The sequence below is a fragment of the Amblyomma americanum genome, chromosome 9 (assembly GCF_052857255.1).
Source record: "Amblyomma americanum isolate KBUSLIRL-KWMA chromosome 9, ASM5285725v1, whole genome shotgun sequence".
Taxonomy (NCBI): domain Eukaryota; kingdom Metazoa; phylum Arthropoda; class Arachnida; order Ixodida; family Ixodidae; genus Amblyomma; species Amblyomma americanum.
The window spans coordinates 141,098,877-141,123,330 of NC_135505.1; the positions used below are offsets into that span (position 1 = coordinate 141,098,877).

General features: G+C 44.0%; 1 protein-coding gene across 1 annotated transcript; it reads right to left on the reverse strand.

The window, feature by feature from the left end:
- Positions 1-306: 306 nt before the first annotated feature.
- MFS18 (major facilitator superfamily transporter 18) lies at positions 307-24,065 on the reverse strand. Its single transcript, XM_077637775.1, has 13 exons — positions 23,873-24,065; positions 20,959-21,085; positions 18,910-19,111; positions 16,669-16,768; positions 14,900-14,973; positions 13,572-13,734; positions 10,437-10,533; positions 9,155-9,242; positions 7,033-7,067; positions 5,334-5,502; positions 3,756-3,785; positions 2,658-2,814; positions 307-496 (listed from the first exon to the last, which is right to left on the reverse strand). Coding segments are annotated over exons 1-13 (1,302 nt in total). The 5' UTR covers positions 23,932-24,065; the 3' UTR covers positions 307-495.
- Positions 24,066-24,454: the final 389 nt, after the last annotated feature.

Consider the following 24,454-nt stretch of genomic DNA (forward strand, 5'->3'; position numbering starts at 1 on the left):
AGTTTTGGTTTCAGCGGTCTAACAGTGGGTATGTTCGAGTCGAGTTGAGGTCAAGTGAAGCGTACAAAAACTAAAGTGTACAATCACTGCATTTTCGTTCGCTGTTATTCTGGCTCTGGGGCGGGGTGTTGTAATAGTTTAAGTGTATCAAAGCTGTGAAGTAGCAATGATGCATTTTTTTCATGCCTCATATGGCCTGGCGTAGACTTTGACGTTGTAGCCACTGTTGGGTTGAGGAAACCGAAACAGCATAAAAGAAAAAAATGTGAGGGTGTCAAAAAATGTCAAGCAGTCACCTTCCACCAGCTTGTTTGTCACTTTTAATAAAAAGTCTCTCAACATGAGGCTGCAGAAGCAGGCAATAAGGCACATGCTTTCGTCAAGCCTGAAAAAAACAAAACCAAAAAAAGGTAAAACTGAAAGACGCTTGTACTTTGGTGGTGACCAGACTCTTGTGATAAAGGATGGTTACCCATCTTCGGCAGCAGGAACGGGTCTGAAAAAAATGAAAAAAAAACATTTTTTGTTGTGTGCTCTTACCTTGGCCATTGTAGTAAGCAAGATCGTAAGTACAGATTGTAAGCACAAAGGGTTTTTTTAAAAAAAAAATGATAATTGGAAATGGACACTAGAGCTACAGACATGGAAAATGCAGTTATTCTATGCAACCTTACACGCAGGCATTTGCCATTAAACAAAAGGACGTGATTGTGCATTGGTTTTTATGACAGCCAGCTCTTTTTACAATAATAGACATTTCGGAATCATTGAAAGCATTGGTTATGCGGGAGAAATCTTTAACTAGGTGTTAAAGGGTAGAAGGCAGGTGCTTTCAGCAAGCCCTTCTCATACTTGTGAAACTACAGATGATTAGTGAAGGAATTGAGAACTAAACAGCTTTAGTCCAGGACATCATATGCTAGTGGTTAAATACAAACACGAATTGCAGGATGGGCAACTTCCGGCAGTAAAGCAGCATGCGCTACTCATGTTCACACAGATAAAATTGACAGCAGTGCAGATGTCGAGTGTAATCCTGCTGGACTAAAAGAGCTATCAGTGGTTCTCACTCATGACTGTATCAATAGCCTGAATGAGCAGAGAGTCTGTCAGCAAATGAATGGTTAAGCAAGTAGTATGTAGCACCATGAATTTGGCTTGTTTTGTGCCTAGTGACCACTTTTGCACGGCCAGAACCTTCGGATATCCCTTAAGTACCTGTTCTGTTAGTTGTAGAGCTCTTATTTTGCATACACAGGATCTTCAGTAGTTGTAGGTGCTCTTGGTTGGCTGTTGGTGTTCTGAAATTATTAAATATAAAACTCTCTAGATGCATAGCAGTGAACCCCCATCTAGGCAAGAACCGTCCGTTGACGTTTCTGTGAAGCTTCGACGTGGAGGCACAGCTGGTGGAGAGAAGAACCGGGAGAATGGGGTCAGCAGCTGTGAACGGCACAGCAGTCAGCCGGAGAGTGCAGAGGACGGAGCGCGGTGGGCGACTGAGGGGGTGAGCGTGCAATTGATGCACAGCGGTTGTCAGTTCTCCTTCGCTCTTTGAAGTGGTTGGGCGCGTGTGGAGCGATCTCTTTTGCGTCATGCAGTTGCAAAGTCTCTTACGCATACCGCTGCAGTACACCAATCGATCGTCCCCAAAGTTTTTTTGTTATCAACCAGCTGTATTATCTGATTTTTTTCAACATGGTGTACAATGTCTCGTCCTCTCTCATCATTAAAGAAATCGGGAACACAAAGTGTGATATCACAATGGAATCCAGGCCATCAAACCCAAGCTGACTGGTACAGATAACAGCAGGAGTACTCGAAGTACTTTACCAGTGTCTATGTTCAGTACCAAAAGAGCTGCATTAAAGGGAAGCTGAAGCACTTTCCTAAAAAATTGAGTTCCATGCGGCATTTTATAGTTTTTAGTCCGCTGAAAAAGAATATCGCGTTCGAAAAGGGCGGAAATAAACGCAAAAAGCTGTTTTTTGGAAAAAAACGGGCACCAGCGTCTCAGGGCGCCGAGCGAATGCGAGCGAATGCCCGGGATCGTCGTGACGTCATCTACGGGGATCTCCGGCCAGCACCGACTGTGTTGCTGCGTAGCGCGTTGCTTCAGCTGGCTTGAGAACTGCGTTTTTCAAATTATGGATCCGTCGTTCACCAAAGCGCGGGCTGAAAAGCAGCAAGCAAAGCAGGACGGCCGGCAGACTACCCGTGAATGGCGTCACTTCCGCCAGTTCCCCTTTCTGCCGTCCTCCCATTCGGCGCTTCCCGAAGCGAAGAGGGCGTGTCGGCGGCGGGTTTTTAACAAGCGATTGCGGCTCATTTTGCGAGCAGAATCGAGAAAAAATTTACACGCATTATTTTCAAAGTTCCTTCTTCCCAACCACAGCGTTTCATGCAATTTGAAAACCGTTTCAGCTTCCCTTTAAGAACCAAAGGAAATAAGGGGGGGGCTCTGTAAATTTGAAAAAGTATGTGAAAACCAATGCTTTTGACATCGCTGTGAAGATCAATGTCCGCCATGGCTTGGCAGCAGTCTCATGACACAGCGTCTTGGGGGGGTGGGGGGTGGGGGGGGGGGGGGGGGGGGAGGGGGGGGGGGGGGGGGGGGAAGGGAAGGGAAAGAAGTGGCATTGAGGGGGTGCACAGACCATAGGCTGGGCTGTCCGGTGAAGATAGGTTGGCCCCGGCCGAAGAGGAGGAAGGCCGTGCAGCCCAGCAAGTTGAGGAATGCCGTCAGGTAGAAGATGAGCGACCAGCTTCGCGTCACGTCCACCACGTATCCTGCCAGGTAGACGCCCAGGAAACCTGCAGCGTTGTTTGCCATTGGCCATCAGGTGTGCCCCTCCCTTTGTGCCACGAGTGATACAGAGTAATGAAAAGGATACAAAAGAGCGAGCGTGTTGTAATGTTGTAAACTGCAATAAAAAGCTCCAGGCACAAGGTCTTCATCAGTGTCTATATTGAGCGACAACTTTTCTTGGCAGTGAACAAAGGTTACAGGGGCTGAGTATCCATAACTGTGTCATTTCCGCCAAAAAGTTCAGCCGCACGACGTGCCTCGCCACCTGATGTGTTGGTCTCTCCGCAGTATCTTCACACCACTGCTGGGGCAGCTGGCACCATCTATTGAAGCTTCCCATAACTAGACATGCCTAGCAAATTTGATGCAATCAAGAAAGCTGATTTTTTCTCAACTTCCAATGCCGAAAGTTGGCAGTTATATTAGAAATATACCTTAAATAATGAATATTGAAATATAAAGCGTTTTAAAAGAAAACTAGTAATTGCAATCAGGGACTATTTATTGGTTGGACTTTTTGTTTAAACCGAAAAAGAACTGATGAATATGTGATGGGTTGTTTTCAAAATTCGGTTTTAACCGAAGAAGGTCGCAATTCCTTAATATACACGCCACAACTAGCTGGCTATTGATGGGAGTTACGCTCGGACAAAGGAGAAAACTAACAGCTTAAGTAACACAGTTGTGCATTGTAGGGTATTACTCTTGTTACTTCACACGTCTTTGCAAACCAGGAAGCTCCAGCAGTCAAGTTGGTGGGCCACAGTGCAGAGAGTCATAAGGCAGCCAACACCTGGATGCTGTTACTTCAGCGCTTTCTTCAGCTATTTTGTTAGGGCTGGTTGCGCAGGCCCCCCACCTCCCCAACAGGTGCTGTTCGAACGGGCTTGTTTGAAAACAAACTTTCAAATAAGCAGCTCAGGTAAAAGATCACAAATTCACGTACCTGGTATGGCTCCAATTGTGTTCATTAAGCCTGCATTCATGGAAAGGAATAGAAAAGTGGGAAAGAGGATATATATAAACATGTGAGGCACAGAAGTGAAACGTTTTCCTAAAGCACATATGTCACTGTGCATGCGTACGAATCAACAACAGACAACCAACCAGCTACACAAACAATGAAAAAAAAAAAATGTGAGTGAAGAAGCATTTCAAGTGCACTATGTGGCGAGGACCCTTCGTTTTTGGGTTTTATTTTTTCTGGAATTCCGGGGGTTGGGTGTACAATCGGCGGCGATAATTTTTTTAGGTGACATTCAGGTAACAAATTGGTTTACTCAACAAAAGGTTCGATAATTTGGGATTCTTGGGTAATTTTCCGCCAGCGATATCTTGAAATAAAAAAATGATGGCCGATTTGTGTAGTTAGGCTAAATGTGAATTAGGTGCGCTAGCAGTTCAGTTCTCACCTTGGTTCCAATGTTCAGATTCGGTGTTCGCGGATGGCAGTTGTTCGGATAGCGATAATGGGTGAAGGTCCATATATGTGGAACTAGTTAATCTCTACATTCATAGATTCTCGGGAATCTTTCTACCAGTTCTGGCACAGTGGTGCAATGGTCAAGCGATGCGCCACTGCCCGTCTATTGTAGGCGCTGTAATGGATGGGGCTCTGGTTGCTTGGGTTAGATTTCTCTTCACGAGCAGACTCTTATGATTAATTGAGGTGCCGCCTGCCATAAAATCGGCTTTAGACACACACCTAATGGCTAAATGAGAGGAATGACCATTATAAGTGCTAGCACACTAATAACTAAATTTACTGTGAGCACTTAATTGTTTCAGTGTGCGACACAAAGTGCGATCTTTTCTGCTATTTAATACACGATATGAAAATGGGAAGAATCACTGAAAACTGTTCACCAAACTGGATATTTCTTTTTTGTTTCCTCCATGATTACAATTATTTTGTCACGTCAGTTCTCAGTCCGTTCCACGATCCACCTGTCTGATTATATGCAGTGAAAAGATTGATTCAGCATCACAGCAACCATTTCAAATGAACAACAGCCTCGGAGCATTAGTGTGGACAATCCTTGATATGACGATGCCAATAAGATGTCGGGTCAAAAGCTGTATTTTGGCCTCTGGGTTCTAAAACGTACTTCCTGAACTTATCATGAAATTTAGCAACATCATGAATAACAAGAATTAAAAGATGTTTGAAATCGTAAGTTTTAGCTGAAAATACATTTATGGAATAAGCGTGCGATATTTGCTAATTTTTGCACAGTTTATACGAGCTTTTTGCATGGGAAGACAAATTTGTATAAAAGGCATATTTTCGGGTACAAATCAGTGTTAATGCCATTCAAAGATATGTTCGGTGTGCAAGCTTGGGTAAAAGAGTTTTTTGCCCAAAAACAAAGCCATATATGAGTATAGAGCACACTTATACAGACATGGGTTCTCATACCATTTCTGAGCACTCAGAAGACAAAACTAGGTCTGCGAAGACTGATAAATCATGCGTGAAAGCCCTACAGTCCTACAAGAAAAAGTGCGGGGAGGCTGAGCTCACCAAAGACGGAGCCCGCATGCAAGGGTGCAATATCCTGCGGGTTAATGAAGACGCCGCTGTTGTGGAAGCCCGAGCAGGCGACGGCCAGCGAGACACACAGCAGGGCCCACGAGTAGCCACACCAGGGCACCAGGGGCAGCAGCAGGACTTTGCTCAGCTGGCACAGGGCCTGCACCGGGGGCGTACTGGCTGTTGCACCACTCCAAATGCAGTGCAGAGGTGTTAAGCGCATACCAACACAGCCTCTCTCTGTAGGTTTGTGTTGTTGCCACCACTGTCCTGGTCCTTCCAGGCGAACCGTTAGCTGGCTAAAGACTCCACATTAGCCCCACAACCATCTCCGACCCTCTCCTGCACGTTTCCCCTATTTCGCAAATGCTAGTCTCATTTGGAGCAATCCTTTTTCTTCTGCCCAGCTGATATTCAACCCCCCCATTGTTAGTACCCTTCTCTCCCACAATGTGGCGGGTGCAGCTGGCCTGCAGACCAACTGACAGATGAGTCTTGCCTTTGGTGACTCTGGCAAGGAGATTCTTGATGCTGAATAAGTTTTTTTTTGCACCATACTCTGCTTGCCACATCATCCGGGCCTTATTCGGCTTCTTTTATGCAATGCATTCAGCTCGAAGCTATAATTAACCACACTAGTAGTTAGCTTGTGTTACAAACTCTCCCCCTCTTTTTCAGCACCCATTGCACCCCTTTCCCTCTCAGTTTTCAAACACCCAGCATAGAGCAGCAGGCTACAGAAATCTATCTTGCGTCAACTCCTCTGCCTTTTGTAGCAACTACTGTTTGATATTTTTCTTTGGTTAATTGCTTAGTTCTCAGTTCGATTGACAGATTTTTACTTTGTACCTCTCCCCTTTGTAAAGTATATATTTAAACGAAATGAACTGCCAAAATTTTTTTCACCTCTCCCTTGTGATGTCTCTTTCTCTCTCTCTCTCTCTAATCCTTCCAATCACAGCCACGATTGTGCGTAGCTTGGCTTTCAGATGATGGCGCGGTGCTAATACGCAAGATAAGCACCTGACGACAAGGTAGTTCCTTTCAGCTAGAATTATGAGGGCCCCAACTAATGACTGCAAGGGGTTCAAAAGCAAGAAAGTGAACTTCATTGGCTAATGAAGGTAAATCTTTTCTTCACGACTTCGATGCCTCTACAGGAAGTCACCAAGCTTCCCAACAGACCTGCTGCGGTGGCTCAGTAGCTTTGGCATTCCTTTGCTGGTCCCGAGGCTGTGGGTTCGATCTTCACCGCGGCAGGCTCATTTCGAAGCAGACAAAATACAAAAAAATGACCAAGTGCTATGCAATGTCAGCGCAAGTTAAAGAAGCACAGGTGGTCTAAATTGAGAGCCCTTCGCTGTGCTGTTTTTCATATACCCGCGAGTCGCTTCAGGATGTTAAACCCCACAGTTCACAATTTTTTTTTCAAACTTCCAACAGCTGAGATTATTTAGTACTTGACCTTGCAGCTCACCAAAAGAAAAGTTGAATTTCGGAAATTACGCCAGCTCTCGGACAGTTCCTAGTAGACTATACTGGTACAGATTATGCACCTCCATTCAGCCTTTTAGAAAACTAAAGCTGCACACTTCGGTTTATTCCTGTCTCCTACAGCAACAAATCGTGATGTTTTTGAAACTAACCCCATTTAAATTGTACACATCCCACCTAATCCTAATTCACTCACCTCAGACAGCTTTCGCACCCTTGCAATAGGCTGTCCTGTGCATGGAAAAAAAACAAACATTATGAAAACATTCACAAGGCGTTCACATATTACTGCCAGTATTCAATGCATTAGTTAGCTCTGAAGTGGCTGCCGCAACTTTGTGCATAGCCAAAAGGGCAGAAATACTTATTTCAGCAGCACGCTTGAGAAGAATTTAACGACTTTTTTAAAGCATTTTCAGCTCGCGAATTTTCGTTTCGCAAGTAACCTTTTGCTGTGCACTGACTTTGGTCTACCTGGTACGCTGTACCCAGAGATGTGTAAAAACTAGTCAAAATGCGCAAGTACAATGTCTGCGAATGATTATCCCATCTGACAACACTCGGGTACGACTCAAGAATGCATCCATAAATGCCTCTCAAATCAGTGTTGTCAATATGTTCTTATGATATCATCGTCAACCTCCTTGCACCTGCCCCAGCTTCAAGCAAGGTGACTGGAAGGTGTAACAAGGCAATTGACCACAATGACATGGCAATGGTCCGACCCCATTAGCTGGAGAGCTTCGCGGAGAGCTTCCTGGCTAACTGCACCCAGTATGTTTACGTTAATAATCAAGCCTCTAGTTCTCTTCCGTAACATCAGGTGTCCCGCAATGATCAGTCCTTGGCCCACTATTATTTTTAATATACATTAATGACTTACCAACGCATGTCTCTTGTAACGTCCATATTTTTGCCGATGACTGTGTCATCTATCACACAATCAATAACGCCTCTGATCAGTTCGCCTGCCAGAATGACTTAATCAGCATACAGGACTGGTGTAACCAATGGCTCATGGAACTAAACCCCAATAAATGTAAACTCGTGTCAATTAACCGAAAACGTAATCCTCTCCTCTTCTCGTATAAAATCTCGCACGCCACGGTAGAATTAACTCAGACTTATAAATACCTCAGCGTAAAATTGTCTAATGATCTAACCTGGAACGCGCACGTGACAAAAGTCATATCATCCGCTAACAGAAGCCTTGGATTATTAAAACAACATCTACGCCATGTGCCATAAAGCGTAAAATTACTTGCCTACAAATTATCTGTCTGTTCTAAATTAGAATACGCCTCTGCTATTTTGCTATTTGGAGCCCTAACCAAAATTATCTAACAAATTCCCTAGAATCAGTACAAAGTCGAGCCACAAGATTCATATATTCGTGCTATTCATATAATGTTAGTATATCATCATTAAAAGCAGAGGCAGGCTTAACATCTCTAGCTTGTAGACGTCGTATCACTAGTATGTGCTTGTTTCATAAATTTTATTTCAGCTCACTTCGTCATCTGCCCTACATCAACCCGCCGGCACGCATTTCACCCTGTATTGGTCATCCCCTTCAAGTTGCCCGGCCTCGTACGCGCACTACTACATTTGCACCGTCATTCTTTCCATGTTCAGCCATGGACTGGAACAGCCTTCCACACGACATCGCCGCAATCACCTGTCCATCAACGTTTGTGAATTGTTTAGCGACTATATTTATCAGCGAATAATTTATGTACCTTACATGTTTTCTTTGTTTATTAAATCTGATTTATACATGTAACCCACCCTTATGTAACACCCCCAATCCCGGGGGCCTTTAAGGTAATAAAGTGAAGTGAAGTGAGGTGAAGTTTCGAGGGGCATTTGCTGCTGCGTTCTTCAGTTGTCTCCGACTATACCATACACAGTGACATTGGGAAGTTTACGGGGACGAGGTGGCCGCAACTGGCACAGAACAATATGGGAGAGACCTTTGTCCTGCAGTGATGTATAGATAGGCTGATGATGAAGATAGTATCACGCATTACAGCATGTGAACTTGACTTTCCCCGTACAAGTTTGGTCTTGAGGAACCGGCTAATAACAGAGCTATCTTTACTTCTACTGCCATTCAAGAGTCGTGGAGACTTTCGTCACTGGCAGTACACACTGTAAAACCTCATTGCAGCCGTGTAGAACACTAAGCAGAGATACCATACTACATGTGTTATAGCAGGCGTTCATTAGACAGCGGCACTAGCGGAGTTGCAGCGAGGCTGCCAGAAAATAAAGCATTAAAATCTGGCGAGCTAAAACAGTGACTCTGCGCTGGTCACCTTGGCGGATGAAGTGGTCCGACACGGTGCCTCCACCGATGCTGCAGAGGGGTATCATGATCCAGGGGACCATGTTGAACACCCACATCTGCGACAAGGTGGTGCCAGTTTAAAGGAAGGCAACATTTCACACTGACCAATGTATAGTAAGGCTGTATGAAGATGAACTGCAATAGCACTCTGAACTGCGCTAGCTGATTTTTTGCATAATCTTGCATTTTGCATTATTCAAAAGTATTAAAAAAAAAGCAAAGGAAACTAGAAAAAGAATTACAGCTGGCTACCAATAATTCGAACTGTGCGGGGTCAAAAATTCATTTGAATTAGGGAAGTTCGAAGTAAGGAGAGTCTTTAATACGCCTGATGTTGAAGGAACAGGCACATCTGGTAGAATAAACAGGAAGTTTGAATTAAGTGACATAGAATTAATGAGATTCCACTGCACCTAAAATTATGTATCCCGCTTAAAAGCCGTCAAGAAAATTTGACCTGTGCAGCCACCTGCAAGCCTGCTAGTTAGCTCCACAACTGGAGTCCTTACTACTGAACTATTAATTAACAATTCACAAACTGGCATCCTAGATGAAAACATTTGGCTCAAGTAGTCATTCAGGAGTACACTGTTACAAACCTAGGTGACATGTGCGTAGGCCATATGCTGCCCCTACCTTGACAGCAGTTAGAGAATTACTTTAATGCAATTTCAGCGCAAGTTAGTCCAATTTGATTTGGGGGCATTCCCTTATTAGACCTCAACTAATAAGGCTGATTGCACTCAATATATTCACCTTAATGCACCCATACCACTGCATGGCAATCATGGCTATCGTAGCTCTATAATATAGAAAAAGTGGGCCGTGCCCACGGATATATGGCTTCAGTTAGGTGAAAAACTGTTGGAAACCTATTTCTCAAGGGCCAGAAAGTTGGCATTAGTGACGCCTGTACCATGTGATGAAGCAGCTGCACTAAATAATCATGTGGATGCCCTCCGCACATCACACAGAAAACGACTCAGATGTGCTGTTTTTTTTTCTCTCTTAGCAAAGCTCAACTTTCCTTTAGCTTCGCATTTCTTTTTCTGCAACAGGACAGGGGAGGTTATGGTACCACGACTTAAACAAAGCAGGAGGATTTTCTTGGAGCTGGACAAGCTGTTTCTCTGACAACAACAGGGTGGCCTAACTGGGAATTTGTAGCTAGCTAAGGACCTTGACATGAACCTATAGCACAACGAAAATAAAGCTGCATTAACCAATTCATGAAAAAAATGGCTACTTGCCTTAGCGTCCGGGAAGCGCTCGTGGAAGTAGGTGGGTAGCCACGAGATGAGGATGAAGTAAGAGTTGTTCTCCGTGAAGTGAGCCAGCAATATCACCCTGCACATTGCACAGTCCATGAGAACTGCACGGTGTTGTCACATTTGTCTGGTACTGTAAATGACTTGATTTTAGTAAAGACCTAATTTTCGCATTTTTCACAAAGCACGTGCACCTTGCAAAAAATTGGTCTCGCGAATAACATGGCCAAATGGATCACTAAGTGGTCTATCACCTCTGCTTTGCGAAATATTTTTATTCTGCGTTATTTTGCGACTTCACCTGAATTCGCGAAATATTGAGCTCGAGAAAAACACTAAGTGGTTTAGAGCATGTCTCTTATTCTTTCAGCATTTTTAATGCGCTACCATCAGAAGCCCCAGCATGAAGAAAAGCGAGTGTCCGTCGTGCGTGTGTGTGTGGGCGGGTGTGTAGTGTTAAATTGAGACTGTGTTTAAATAAATATATAAAAACCTCCCAAGCTAATAGCAGTGAGCAGGATTCGAACCTGCGCTGGTGTGAACAGATCAGCTTCACTGGCCGCTGCTTTAGACTATTCTACCATCGCCACAGCTTCTCGTGTGATCTAACTGCTAGGCTTTCACACTGTGCTAACACCGCAAGCACTAGTTTGCACAGCTGCACATAGAGGGCGCCGCAGAGCCATATGCACACGTCATGTTTGCATCTGCAAGGTGTCCAGAGCAGTTTGCAAGTGGCTGCGCTAGTGATTTGCCTCATGTGGTGTGGCAGTAACTGCTTTGTGGATTCATAGGTCCAGGACCTTCTACTACACATACCAGCTACACGCAAACCGATAGCTAAATAAAGCATACAGAAGCAAATGGACAGTAATATGCTAATGCATTGTCATCTCATAATGTGGATTGTGGGACATAATAATTTTTTGTTGCCTTTCTGCAACAAATGCGCAGCGTACAGACACAGGGTGGTAACATAAATGGTGCGCAATAACAATGCAGTGACTTTGATCAGAACCACCACGCCGTGATTCAGTGCGTATGGCATTTAGCTGCTGCTGAGCACGAGGACACAGGGTCAGATCCTAACCACGGCGGCCATATTTGGATGGAGGTGAAATGCAAAGGCACTCCCGTGTTGCTGTGCAATGGCAGTGCCTGTTAAAGAGCCCTAGGTGCAATGCTCGTTTCTCTCTGCTCGCAAACCCACGTCCCGTCATGAGTGCCACACTGCAGGAAGAAAACTGTTTAGGCTATTTTTAGGTTATTTGCAGTCTGTATACCCCTCCCTGCCAAAAACCAGCACAGGAATTTCCAAGCTTCTACAATTCAGTCTTCCCATGACACCATGGCCGTGTTCAAATAAAGCGGCGAGAAAAGCATTTTTTTTCCCCGCGGTATATTTTCTAAACTAGTGAGCAATTAGTGTCATGTGAAGTGAAAACTACCATCCAAAAATAAGCAGCCAAATCTGTGGCGTGCTCTGTTGATGCGCATTTAAAGCGAGGGCGGCGAATCGCTGTCTTTGGAAGTGAATGGGTTAATGCCTGAACATTGACCTGGCTGTAACCAATTACTCCAACCAGTATATGCAGTGATGTCACCTGCAAAAACCAAAATAACTGGCTCTGACACTCTTTTACTTGTTTCATATTTTTTAGTCAGACTATGCCAACAGTATTAGCAAACATATGCTTTCTTTTCTGAGGCTACGCTTGAAACTTTGAACCGAATAGCAGTTTTATAGCAATTTTGGCTAAACCTGGCATGTACCAATACCAACTGCACCACTGAATAGATCGTACATAATAATAATAATTGGTTTTTGGGGAAAGAAAAATGGCGCAGTATCTGCCTAATATATGTTTGGACACCTGAACCGCGCCCTAAGGCAAGGGATAAAGGAGGGAGTGAAAGAAGAAAGGAAAAAAGAGGTGCCATAGTGGAGGGCTCCAGAACAATTTCGACCACCTGGGGATCAGTGCATCGCACAGCACACGGGCGCCTTAGCGTTTTGCCTCCATAAAAACGCAGCCGTACAGCAAAATGCATTTTCTGTATGGGGTTTTGGCCTGATGAAGGCAAAGGCATAGTGCAAAAAGTTATGAAAATATATCTCAGAGGCAATACTTGACCGCAAGAGCATTTGGAGCCATAGAGATATAGAAACCACTCAGACAAAACCAGTGGACCTTGTAGGCTCTGTTGCTACAGATTTCGCTTTCTCTGTTTTGCAGCACACCACTCTAGACAAGCTTCGTGATAGCTAGGTGTACATGCTATATGTCACAGTAAAGTGAAACCTGAATGGGTCCAATGGAATAAAAATAGCTTTTATGCATTACAGTTTTAGTCTGAAATAGGAATGGGTAACAAGTTTAATCCTGATTGTTGCAGCTATCAGCTGAATTACGCCCACTGCAGGACAGATACCACTTTTAATGCTTTCCAACTACTATCCCTAGCCCAGAGTCACTTCCAACCATTCTATTCCAGCAAAATTCATACTTTCTTCTCTACATGCGACTTTTAATTGCTCTGCCTATGTTTTCCTTTGCTTGAAATCCATTATGTTAACTTAAGTAACCATTCATTATCTTTTTGCAGTATTGCATGACCTGCCGAGGTCGCTCTGTTCCTTTTGGCATCTGCTTAACTTAGATTTGTTCTTGAACCAACACAGCTCTATGTCTCTCTAAATCGACTGCCTAATGTCTTAGTGCTTTGGTCTGATCTAATTGATTAGTTCTTAGAAAAACGTACTTGCATGAAAATGACCAAGACAAAGAACATTCATAACACCTGCACATCTATCCTGACATTTGTTTGGTACAACTACACTTCTTTTAAATGCTTAAATGTGCACTATGTGTCTCCATTCTGAAACTTAAATTCTGAACCATTGTCACGCATTGCTTTAATCGCTTTCATTCCCGCCTCCTCCATCAACGCACGGTAATGGAAATAAAATTATTATTATTATTATTATAAATCACATCAGTAGTCTAAGTGGGCGAATACAGAAGCATGAAGAAGTGTACATTCTGGATCATACAAGCAGCTTGCATTCAGGGCTTGTGCCAACAATGCATGCACACATGTGCGCAGTTCACCCACCAGAAAGAGGGGCTCCGGAAGTAAACGAACCAGGGCACCTTGGAAGTGGTTCCACCTGGTGGTGCTTTGGTGACCGCCTTGGCGGCACTGCTTGGCTGGCTGGCAGCTGTCCTGTGGTGCATCAGGAAAGCCACTCCAAAGCACCAGCCAATGCCCAGAATCCCTGCAAGCAACAGCAGTGGGGAGTAGGTCCATAATCATCCATTACAATCATGATCACCACCAGCCTGACTAAGACCACTGCAGGGCAAAGGCCTCTTCCATATCCCTATAAATTAACCCCGTCCGTTGTCAGCTGTGGCCATCTTATCCCTGCAAACTTTCTAAACTCATCCGCCCACCTAACTTTATGCAACCTCTTGCTACACTTCCCTTCCCTTGGAATTCAGTCCGTCACCCTTAATGGCCATCGGTTATCTACATTACATGCCCTGCCCAAGCCCAATTGTTTTGCCTGATTTAAACTAAAATGTAATTAACCTGCATTTGTTTCCTCACCCACTCTGCCCTCTTCCTGTCCTTTCCTTTACCATTACAGGTATATTTTTTTCCCATAATTCGCTGCGTTGTCCTCAGTTTAAGTTGAACCTTTTTTGTTAGCCTCCAAGCTTCTCCTCCAGGTTGAAGTAGATTTAAGGGAGTAACTACCTATTAGTGTCCACCCAGTGTCCACAAGGAAAGCTTTGCAGCAGTATGGCTACAACACGTTTAAGTGTGGCAGAGAATAAAATGGAGTGATGGGGGTAGAAAATTTACTGGTTTGACTGAAGTAGAGAAGTGAAGAAGAAGAAGAACAAACTCTATAAATGTAGTGTCGTCTTCTTCACTTCCCTGCTCCACTTGAAACAGTAAATTTTATACCATCATCACTACATTTTATTCCCTGCCACCCCTGACTGTGTCCCAGCCCTTCGCGTTGAAGCTATATGAAGCTGCACTCAGGTAGATATCATTTATTGTAATTACTGCTATTTCTCATGCACTTTGGTGACTTCTCGACCTTGACTCAAAGAACTATTTTGAAACCAAATGACTTGCAATCTGGGAAACAAGAACTTGAAGAAATAAATCTCTGTGTTTAGGGCTTCAGTAGAAGTGTTTGGTCATTAAAACTTTGTAAAGTTTCTCAAGAAAAGCACATTCTCTTATTTTATTTTTTACAATGCTGTCAAGTGTTCTTACGAGAGCATAGCAGGAAAGCGCTAGCACCAAACTGATTACTCAGAATCTGAAAACACTGCTCGGTGTTCAGTCAAGTAGTTAGCGTTGTCTTGAATACAGCAAGAGAGTGCATCTGTCCATAGTACCTTGCAGGCAGGAGAGCTTACCCGTGGCTTTGAACACAGAAGGCCAGCCGTGCGAAGCCATCAGCAGTGATCCAAAGCTGCCGATCAGCAGCAGTCTGCAAAGGCAATCGTCAAACTGATGAACACTGTCCTTTATGCACATTATCACTAGCCATCTTCTACTAGAGTTTAACAGATATACTGTATTTACTCGTGTAATGAACCCACTCGCATGATGAACTGACCCCAATTTTTGTTCTTCAGAATGTACTTCTTTTTTAAACCTCACGTAAAAGAGAGCACCTGACCTTAAGGGCCGGTGTTTAGCATGTTCGCTTTACCCTATCACATGTGGCTGGTGCTATCTACTATCACAAAATCGTCGCATCGTGCCGTGATACAGCAGCCACCTTTTGAAGTGAACAATTTTAAACACCAGTGATGCCATAATGTGGGTGACACAGGGATGCAGCTTGTTGACTGCGCGCTTTTGTTGATGATGGATGAACAGATGGACAGACGGGCGGCCTGATGGACGTATGGTATGAAATTTTGACGTACAAAAAATAACCTGTTGAAACTTTTTTCCCCTGCCTAATGAGCCTGCCCCCCAAATTGATGTCAACTTTTCTGTAAAAAAAAAGCAGGTTTATAATGAGAGTAAATATGATATAGACTATGGTTAAACACTTCGTTTTGAGTTATTTCTGCACTTTGTGGATCCCTACCACTCAGCAGATAATGCAAGTGACAATGCCATAATCGAGGCCACTTTTTGTGATAGCCACACAACTTTGTCCAGGTGGGCTGGCTGACATTGTGATAATCACCTCCTTGCTCATGACTCGTTTGTCCTCTCCCAGGATCAACATTCCTTGCTCTTTATGTGCTTCATCGCTCTTGCCCTCTCACCCCGTTTCTTCATTCCAGATGCTCACTTTCTTCTCTCTCTCTTGTGGGGTTTTAATAGGAGAGATGAATACATTTTCCCCGCTTAATCGCGGGTGAGACTATTCAAAAACACTATTGAGCACACGCCGTCCACGGCGGGCCTTACTCTGGGGGAACAAAAGAACGACACTCTGGCTGACACAAATGGGCATTTATTGCTACAACAACAATAACGCCAGCTAGCAATGAAATGTGCTAAGAAATTGATGTCGTCCAACTCACCAGCAACGTTACAAGTGAATGTCCGCCCTCACTAGGAGAAGGGGAAACCCCTAAGCTGGATGGGATGAGATGCGGGAGAACATTCTCCCCAACGAGGCAAAGCGGAGTGCACGCCGAACGGTCCGAACGCAACGACCGTCACCAGCCGAAGAGAGTCTGCCTTCTCCCGCGCGCGCAGCAATCACACCGTCTGTGGCGCTGGTGTCGCTGTGATGCTGGCGCCCTCCCTTGTTAACAAGTTAAAGTAGCTAACCAGGGAGGGTGCATCGCAGGAAAGCAAACCAAAGCGGACGTCGTGAAGGGAAGTCCCCACACTCTTATTAGCTTCACTACTGCGCTTTGCTACTTTCACGACGAAACACACTGCCTCTTCTCTATACCGAGGTTCCATCAGACATCAGGCAACAGACATTAACTACACACCCATCAAGAAGAGAGGGGTTGACTGCAGAAACACCCAGCATTTGAGAAAATTTGATTGCACTACATTGGAACATGAATGGCGGACATAGTACTGCATTCCCATTCTTTTGACAATGTCTCATTTATGGGCAGTCCTCTGATGCTCTATCTTATAATGGCTGCACAGCACGCACTGAAAATAATATTGGGACAAGCGAAAGTCAGTTCTCGCTCACCCGCACGAAGGCCCCGCAGCCACGACGCTGGTGAAGAATGTGCGGTCCTGCTGCCTCAGCTGGCTCACAATGACGCTCGACATGGCCGGGAAGTGCAGCCCTGGGCACATAAAAGGGTTACATGACTATTTAAAATGGGGCCAGGTCGATGCCACTATGAAATCACTAACCTAATTTGACACTCGGTGCAAACTGTCAACTAAGTTTAACAGAAGGCTCCAGCCCCACCAAAGTAGACAAACTAAGTGGCTCATTTCAGACCCCTCTCTGGTACGTGAAGCTTAAGGCGAGGCGGTTCATTGAATGAGCGCTATTCCAAACAAATGTTTTTACTCACCAACAAGCAAACTTTTAAACCAAAGTGATGCATGCATGCTAGACTACCTCTTGCTCATATGTTGCATGCGTCTGGTAAACCTCTCAAAGCTATAAATTGGCCGGGCAGCTGAATCTGAGGGTCCAGTTACAGCAGATACAATTAAAAACTCTGAAATATTTAGTAAAAACTTAAGGATATGCTCAAACAACTCCCTTTTCTTTCTTTTGCAAACCACCTCAAAAAACATTCATCGTCTGTGTCTGCAACGCTTAACCCTTTAAGATACTCTGTGCACAATTGTGTACAACGCGAACTCGAAGCTCTTTCTGAGAGTGCGCTGCACCCAGCTGTGATTTCCTTGTTTCAAGCGAATTAAGGGGGAACATGACTCTTTGAGATGGAAAAACCATGAAAAAAATAGATTTTTTTGAAAATTACATTTTCGGAAACCACAGGTAATATTCCTTTAATTCACCAGTCTTCCTCCCATTTCATGGATCAGTATTTTGGCTGCAGGATCAATTTATAACACCACTGTGAGCTGAATCCCACACAAAAACAATGTTTTCTCAAAGCACCCATTTTTGACTTCTTGCTAATTTGCAGCAACAATATCTCAGCCTCCAAGGCAAATAGAACCACAATTTTTATTGTGGCATGTAGCTAAGAGTACAAAGCACACAATGTCAGGAACAGATTTTCGAATTTATGCTTTAATATTTCGCGGTTCTGCTTTAGATCAGATATTAGGGTACGTACATTTGGAACAGTGAACTTTGAATTACTATATAGCATCGCTAATATTTGTTATATTAAAAAAATACTCCTAACATTGTATTCCTTATGCTTTCTGGTACCTTGCCAAGAGTTGATATCAATTGCTGTAGTGCAATTATTTTTTCATTGTTGTTCCAAAATATGAACTATTAATTTAACTTATGCTTGTAACTAAATGGCCTATTTTAGAAACAATAAGATATTTGAAATAAGTGCAAGAAACTGAATAACAATTAGCAAATGTTATCAGATTTGGTTAAAAATTAAAAAAAAAAAAGCTTTAAGAGCCATGTTGTAAATATCACTCAGGTTGCAAAGATGATTGTTTTTATGCTAGCTGTACAGAAAACACAGTAAATATTATTTTACGTAATAGTGAGCAAGATGGCATCTTGTCTAACATTTTTACGCAGACAGATTTTGTCACCGCTAACAACATCATTTTCTTCCTCCAAGTTCACATGTAACGTGCATCTTCGATACAAAAATTGATTCCACAATCCTTGGGTGCTTCCTTGACAGCTCATGGCATTTTGATGCTGCTGTTTTCATCAATTCTGACACTAAAAAACTAACTGGTGGTGTTTAGCACTGAAAAACTATGTCTTTCTTGAGGCCTGAATATACTATGGCTGAAAAATATTTGTTTTTGATGGAAACAAAAAATGGCATCCTAAGGGGTTAGTGTTGCATGTGGGTTGGAAGAGCACAGCCAAGACTACGAGTGAGGAGAAGAAAGCAAGCTAGCTAAGGTTAGGAGGGGAGGGTATGAGATAAGGGGGGGGGATGGGTAGGGAAGGGAAGTGAGGAGATGCACCGCAATTAAGAGAAGGCAAACAATGCAGCCTCTGCAGTGCACTCAAAGCACTGCGGAAGCTAGAGGCAAGGGCTGCCTCCACTGCTGCTAAGTGGGCATGCTATTATGGAGCAAGAACAAGCACCACATGCAAGAACACAGCAGCTATCACCGAGTTTAGCGCATTATAAACAGCAGGGTGCAAGATGTCAATCTTTTTCCCAGGTGTGTAGATTAATTTACACCAAGATATGCAAAAAGTCTAAGATCATTTTGACGCCACCGATACAGTGAAGCTTATGCCTGGCTGCCCAAGTTAGGAGCACGCAGGAAATGAGTGGATCCGTACCTTGGAAAGCACCCAGCAGGACGCGATTGAGCAGCAGTGCTCCCCGGCTCCAGGCTACGCACTCGGGCGTGTACAGTGTGAGAAGGGACCAGCCCAGTGCGGCAGCCAGCATAACCTTGTCGCCACCCCACACGTCGCCCAGGTAGCCGCCCAGAACTTGGGTGAGCGCGTAGCCCCAGAAGAAGCAGCACAGCACCGTCCCCTGCACAGGTGGTGGTGAGGAACACAGTGGAGTGTTAGTTAATGGATCTTGTAACGAGCCAAGGTGGCCACAGCTGGAGCAGGACAGAGTTAATAGGTGGTCTTGCAGTGGATGTAGATAGGCTATTGGAAAAGAATGAAAATTGATTTTGAGGAAATAAAAGGTGCAGTGACGTCTCACTTCTCTGAAGGCACTTCTACCATGCCTTCAGGGAAGGGGGGATGGAGGGAATTGAAAAAGAAAGGGAGAAAGAGGTGCTGTAGTCAAGGTCTGGGAATGAATTTAGACCGCTATGCGTTTTAACATGCACCTGCAGCTGAACAAAATAAATGGAACCAATTGGGTTTTCATTTTCAAATGATTGCAATGGGAAAAAAAATGGAATACAAATGGTTTCATTTGGAATGGTGTTCCAACTGGATAGTCCATATGAACTCCCTACTGGGCAAGTTGAATTTCAACGTGGCTCCAATGGAACTCAAATGGCATACAATAGGCTTCAATTGGTAGGCAAGGTGTGAAGGGCTTAACATCCCGAAGCGGACATGGGTTATGAGGGGCTCTGTAGTGGGGGGGTGTTCTGGATTAATTTCAACCACCTGCAGGGCATTTCAACATACACTGATATCGCACAGCACATGAACGCTCTTGCATTCTGCCTCCGCAAAATGCGGGTGCCACACCTGGGATTCAATCTCATGACCTTAGGATCAGATCAGAAGCCGAGCGCCAAAGCCACAGAGCCATCGCAGCCGGTTATTAATGGACATTTACATATACTAAAGCAATGTGGTGTGCTGTGCAGTATGTGAATGTGAAGGGCCCCGAGTGGATTTCAACAACCTCATCTTTCATAACGTCCACAGAAATCTCAGTACCGAAACACTTGAAAAAAAAAAAAAAAAAACTCAAGAAAGAACTTTTAAACTTTTGTGAAAACCACTGCCAAAACCCCATTTCACCCAATGCAAATGTGTTTTAGGTGGAGTAATTTCAGCCCACTGCAGATTTTAATGCATGACATGAATTACATGGTTACATTCTGATTTTTTTGTGTCTGGTCTCACATCTCTGTTCATTTTGATTTGTTTGTCAGCAGACGTTCATCTTTGCAAAGGTCACTTCAGTAATATTTTACTCATGTGGAGACGTTGAACACTGGGAAATGGGCCAATGTGCTGCAATTCAAAGCTCATATCCATTCAGTGCGCCTTCACCAAAGAGGACATTTCCTTAAGCTCCCCGGAAGTTTGTTTAGCTGGTATTTCTTTTCTAACATTTTAAATGCGAAATTCGAGGTTTCAAAACAATACTAAGGCTCACTATTAAAACATAATCACTAATGATTTGACAAATAAACAAATTTTGATGCAGTACTTTATACCCATCTGGTACATGCCGCGATAGTCAAGCCTCATATATAGGCGGTGAGTGAAATAACCATCGAGGCAAAATTTGCGACTGCAACTCTCATTGTCCACCAACATGTGCAGAACAGCTGCAAGGCTGCGAGATATCAGCTCATGTTTCATACAATGGTAATTTTATTAATTTTTTTTTCTATTTCACAATACTTTCAATCCCTAGAGGGAGTGTAACAGGGGTGGGTACAAAAAGAAAATGGTACACTGTGTTTAAATTGAACGAGAAGCAACCATATATGAATATCAGAGGACACAAGGCAGCACAATCGATGGCTAAAATCACTGAAAATCAAAGCCGAGGATGGATACAAAGAATATAGAAGTGATACAAAACCATGAGCTGCAACGTAGATACACAAGAAGATACACTTCTCATTAAAATAGCTGAATATCTTATATGCATTTCCGTCACCCGCTGCTCACCGAGGTGGTTTTGGTCCAGCTGTACTCGGTGCTTATCTTGGTGACTGTGATCGGCATGGCCATTCGAGCCGCATACAAGTACATACAGCCCATGAAGAGCATTGACATCCATTGAAGCTTTTGGCGGCTGCACAAAGAGATATGGAGAGAATATATAAGTGCCTTTTTCAGCCTGCCCCTATATGAACCTGTTTAAAGTACAGATAAACTGTATTGATGGAGCCTTGTTAACATTAACAGCTTAATAATTTGCCTTGAGGCATGCAGCAAAGTAACCAAACTATCATCTTGTGCGTGGAGAATAGATTAGCTGGGCTACATAAGGTGACATTGAAAAGAAAAGTAACTAGTAGGTTTACACCAACTGCTAAGAATTGCTAAAACCTTGGAAACACAGCTCAATCTATTTTGAGGATATTATGGAAATTTGATAATTACAGTATCCCAGAAGGTCCAGCAACAACTTGCAACCATTGTTGGGCAGAGCTTGAATCGCGGTGGAAGTTACACATTAGTCCAGGACTCATATCTCGAAGTCTTAAACAAATCATAACTTTGGAAGCTATTGTAACGTACAGTTTAGTCCACTTATAACAAACCTGACGGTCACGCACACAGTCGCTTTGGGACATTAAACACCGTAAGTCAAGCCATAAGTGGTTCACAGAATAATACTGCCTTAATACATATATTTTGACAGTAGCAGCGCTGTCGTTCGTAGTAAGCGAGAGTTCATTATAACCGTAGCTGATATGGCAGCTGTACAAAATACATGAAAAAGACGTGAGAGGCGTGAGAGGCTGAAAGGACTGCAGCCGCACGCAACTGCTTCTGCGATGTTCGAGGTTGTTGTAGGTGAGTTACATGGCTGAGAGTGACAGGGAGTCTGATATTCAACGACCACCTAGCACACTTGCTGGGCGTTCGCGCCACCACTTCTATCAACCACCTTACTGCTATTGCCGCCGCCTAAATCAGTTCATTTTCGGGCACAAGACCATAATGTAAACAGTTTCCTTTAGAAACTTTTCACTGACTTCCTGCCTGCTGGACTGCCATTACCGCAGCGCGACACGTTTCTGCGAACTCAGCAGATTTTCTAAGCTGGGTTGCGCATTTAAAAAATTCGCAGGACGATTATGACTATGTAACACGAGATTCAGCGATAGCTGCGCATGCATTTGGTTTTGCCAGGTGGCTGTTCCAGACAAGGCCACCTGTACACTTATGTGTCCCAGGTTGGCCGTGACATAAGGTGACATCAGATGGCAAGACATAGACGCACAGCATTAATAAACACAAATCGTGCGTGGTGTCATCTGGGATGATAACCATACCCGGGTTGCCATGGTAACCATGGGTGGTAGCCATGGTATGCACCCACCAGTTACACCGATGGCGACAACAACGTGCAAGCCAGGGACATGTGCTTAGCATGCTATCGCCGCAAAATGTCTGCAAACCCTAATTTGCATTTTCTGGATTTTAGACATGAAAAAGAAAGCTTATCACAATGTCGTTTTGCCCAGTGCCGACATATTTACCAGTGAAATCTGAATAGTAATATTATTACGCTGTCATGAAGATTAAAATTCCTAAAGACAAACAGATTGCAACACGTTGATAAAGCTATATATAAACACTATACAAACCAGAAAAGGTCATATATGTGGCACCAACATGCTGAGCATACATCCTGGAATAGAACGAAGAATTTTCCCAAGCTTGTATACACCAAATCTAAGACCCTGCTGTGCCCTAATGACACACAATTGTCTCAAAAATTTCTTGGAGGCACTTAGATATCTCTTAACTGTGGGAAGGCGGAAGCCGTTTGCAACTCATTGCACTGATTTGATTTTGTCGTGCTTGAATTCATTTCACGACAGAGATGAGAGCGACCATGGCGCCACGTGACCTGGGTCACGTGCCTATAGGTATAGGTCACGTGCCTATAGGTAAAGGTCACGTGACCTAGGATGTAACGGACGGACGGTCACAGCGAGGTCACGTGACCGGACGGATGGTCACCGCGAGTATGAGCCAGCAGTTGGCCAGCTGTCGCCCGACGCTGGCCCGAGCTAATTTGGCTGAGCACGTCGGATACCAACTCGAGGCCACTTGAGGCCAGAGAGTTACCAAACCGTATCGGCCATTGGCCAATTTCTCTTGGGGTTATAGTGGCTCGACTATAATCATGATGACAGTACGCACTGAACCATACACCTAATGCAATGCAGGATTGCTGAGTGGGTGAACAACACTCTCAACACTTGGACTAATTCTCTCGTATACTGCATGATCTAAGAACTGCTGAGGTGCCCAGAGCAGCTTCCCTGATTTCGTCCTGATCGAAGCTATATATACCTCTACCACCTGCTCCGATGGGTGATGTGCATGAGTCCGATAGCGAAAAACTGTGCCCTGAGAGATCCGATAGTATTTATAAAAATAAAAACCAATAACAACATGCGCTGGAGGCCTAGTTTCGGTTTCACCAAAGAAAAACAAGAACAGCTCTGCGAAGCACGGCAATCGATCGTTATGCAAAGCACGGCATCGGATGACCGAAATGAAGGTGGATTACTCTGAGAGCCTTTAATACGAGCGTACACAAGTCACAAAGCAAGCTGATCGAAACAAAGAAAAGCTTAGTTTCGAGAGAGAAAATGTACGAGAGGACTGTGGAAAAACATTCGCTAAACGTTTCAAGTTCCAACAAAATCGGCAGAAAATGTTCTAGAAAACCAGAAGACGTCTTATCTGGTGCTTCAGCTTACGATTAATACGATCAGTTATCAGAAGCGCTCAACGCAATCTGCCGCAGCACGAATGTTGGCGAGCGTCGCAATGTTCCGAAACCGGTCAGCTGAGAAATGCAGCTGTATTCGACGCACTGCCGTACAGCACTTACTGAGACCAGTAGTTGGTGAGTGATTCCAAGGCGACGTAGCTGTTCGGGTACATGGTCATGGTGCCGGTAAATGCGATCGAAGAGAATAAAATGCTCTGAATGCTTGACTAGAATGTTAGAATCTATACAATGGAACGCTCTTCTTCCTTATCGGCAGCGCCATCTTGGAAGAGTGGAGCCGCCATCTGTGAGCGAATAGTGCACATCACTACGGACGCTTATGCAGTTCGATCTTGCTAAAGTCTGATCTAATTATTCTCTGCTAAATTTGATGACCAACGTTATACTCATTACATACTTCAGACGAGCCAGATAAGGCACGGTGAACGTACTTTCTTAAAGATGAACAAACAAAGCGATGGTGCCGACACCTTCTAGCGAAAAATGTAAACTGCAGACACGTGCTGCGTCGTCTGCTAGCCTCTCGTTACCTCAGGAATGTTAATCCGGTGCTCTTATTTCTTTTGAAATTTAGGTTATCGTCTAATATTGGCCCTGATTGCGTCATCTTACGTGATCAGTGTTGGTGATCGGGTCATCAGTTGGCGCTTGGTTTTCCAAAAAACACCTTATAAGCGACAG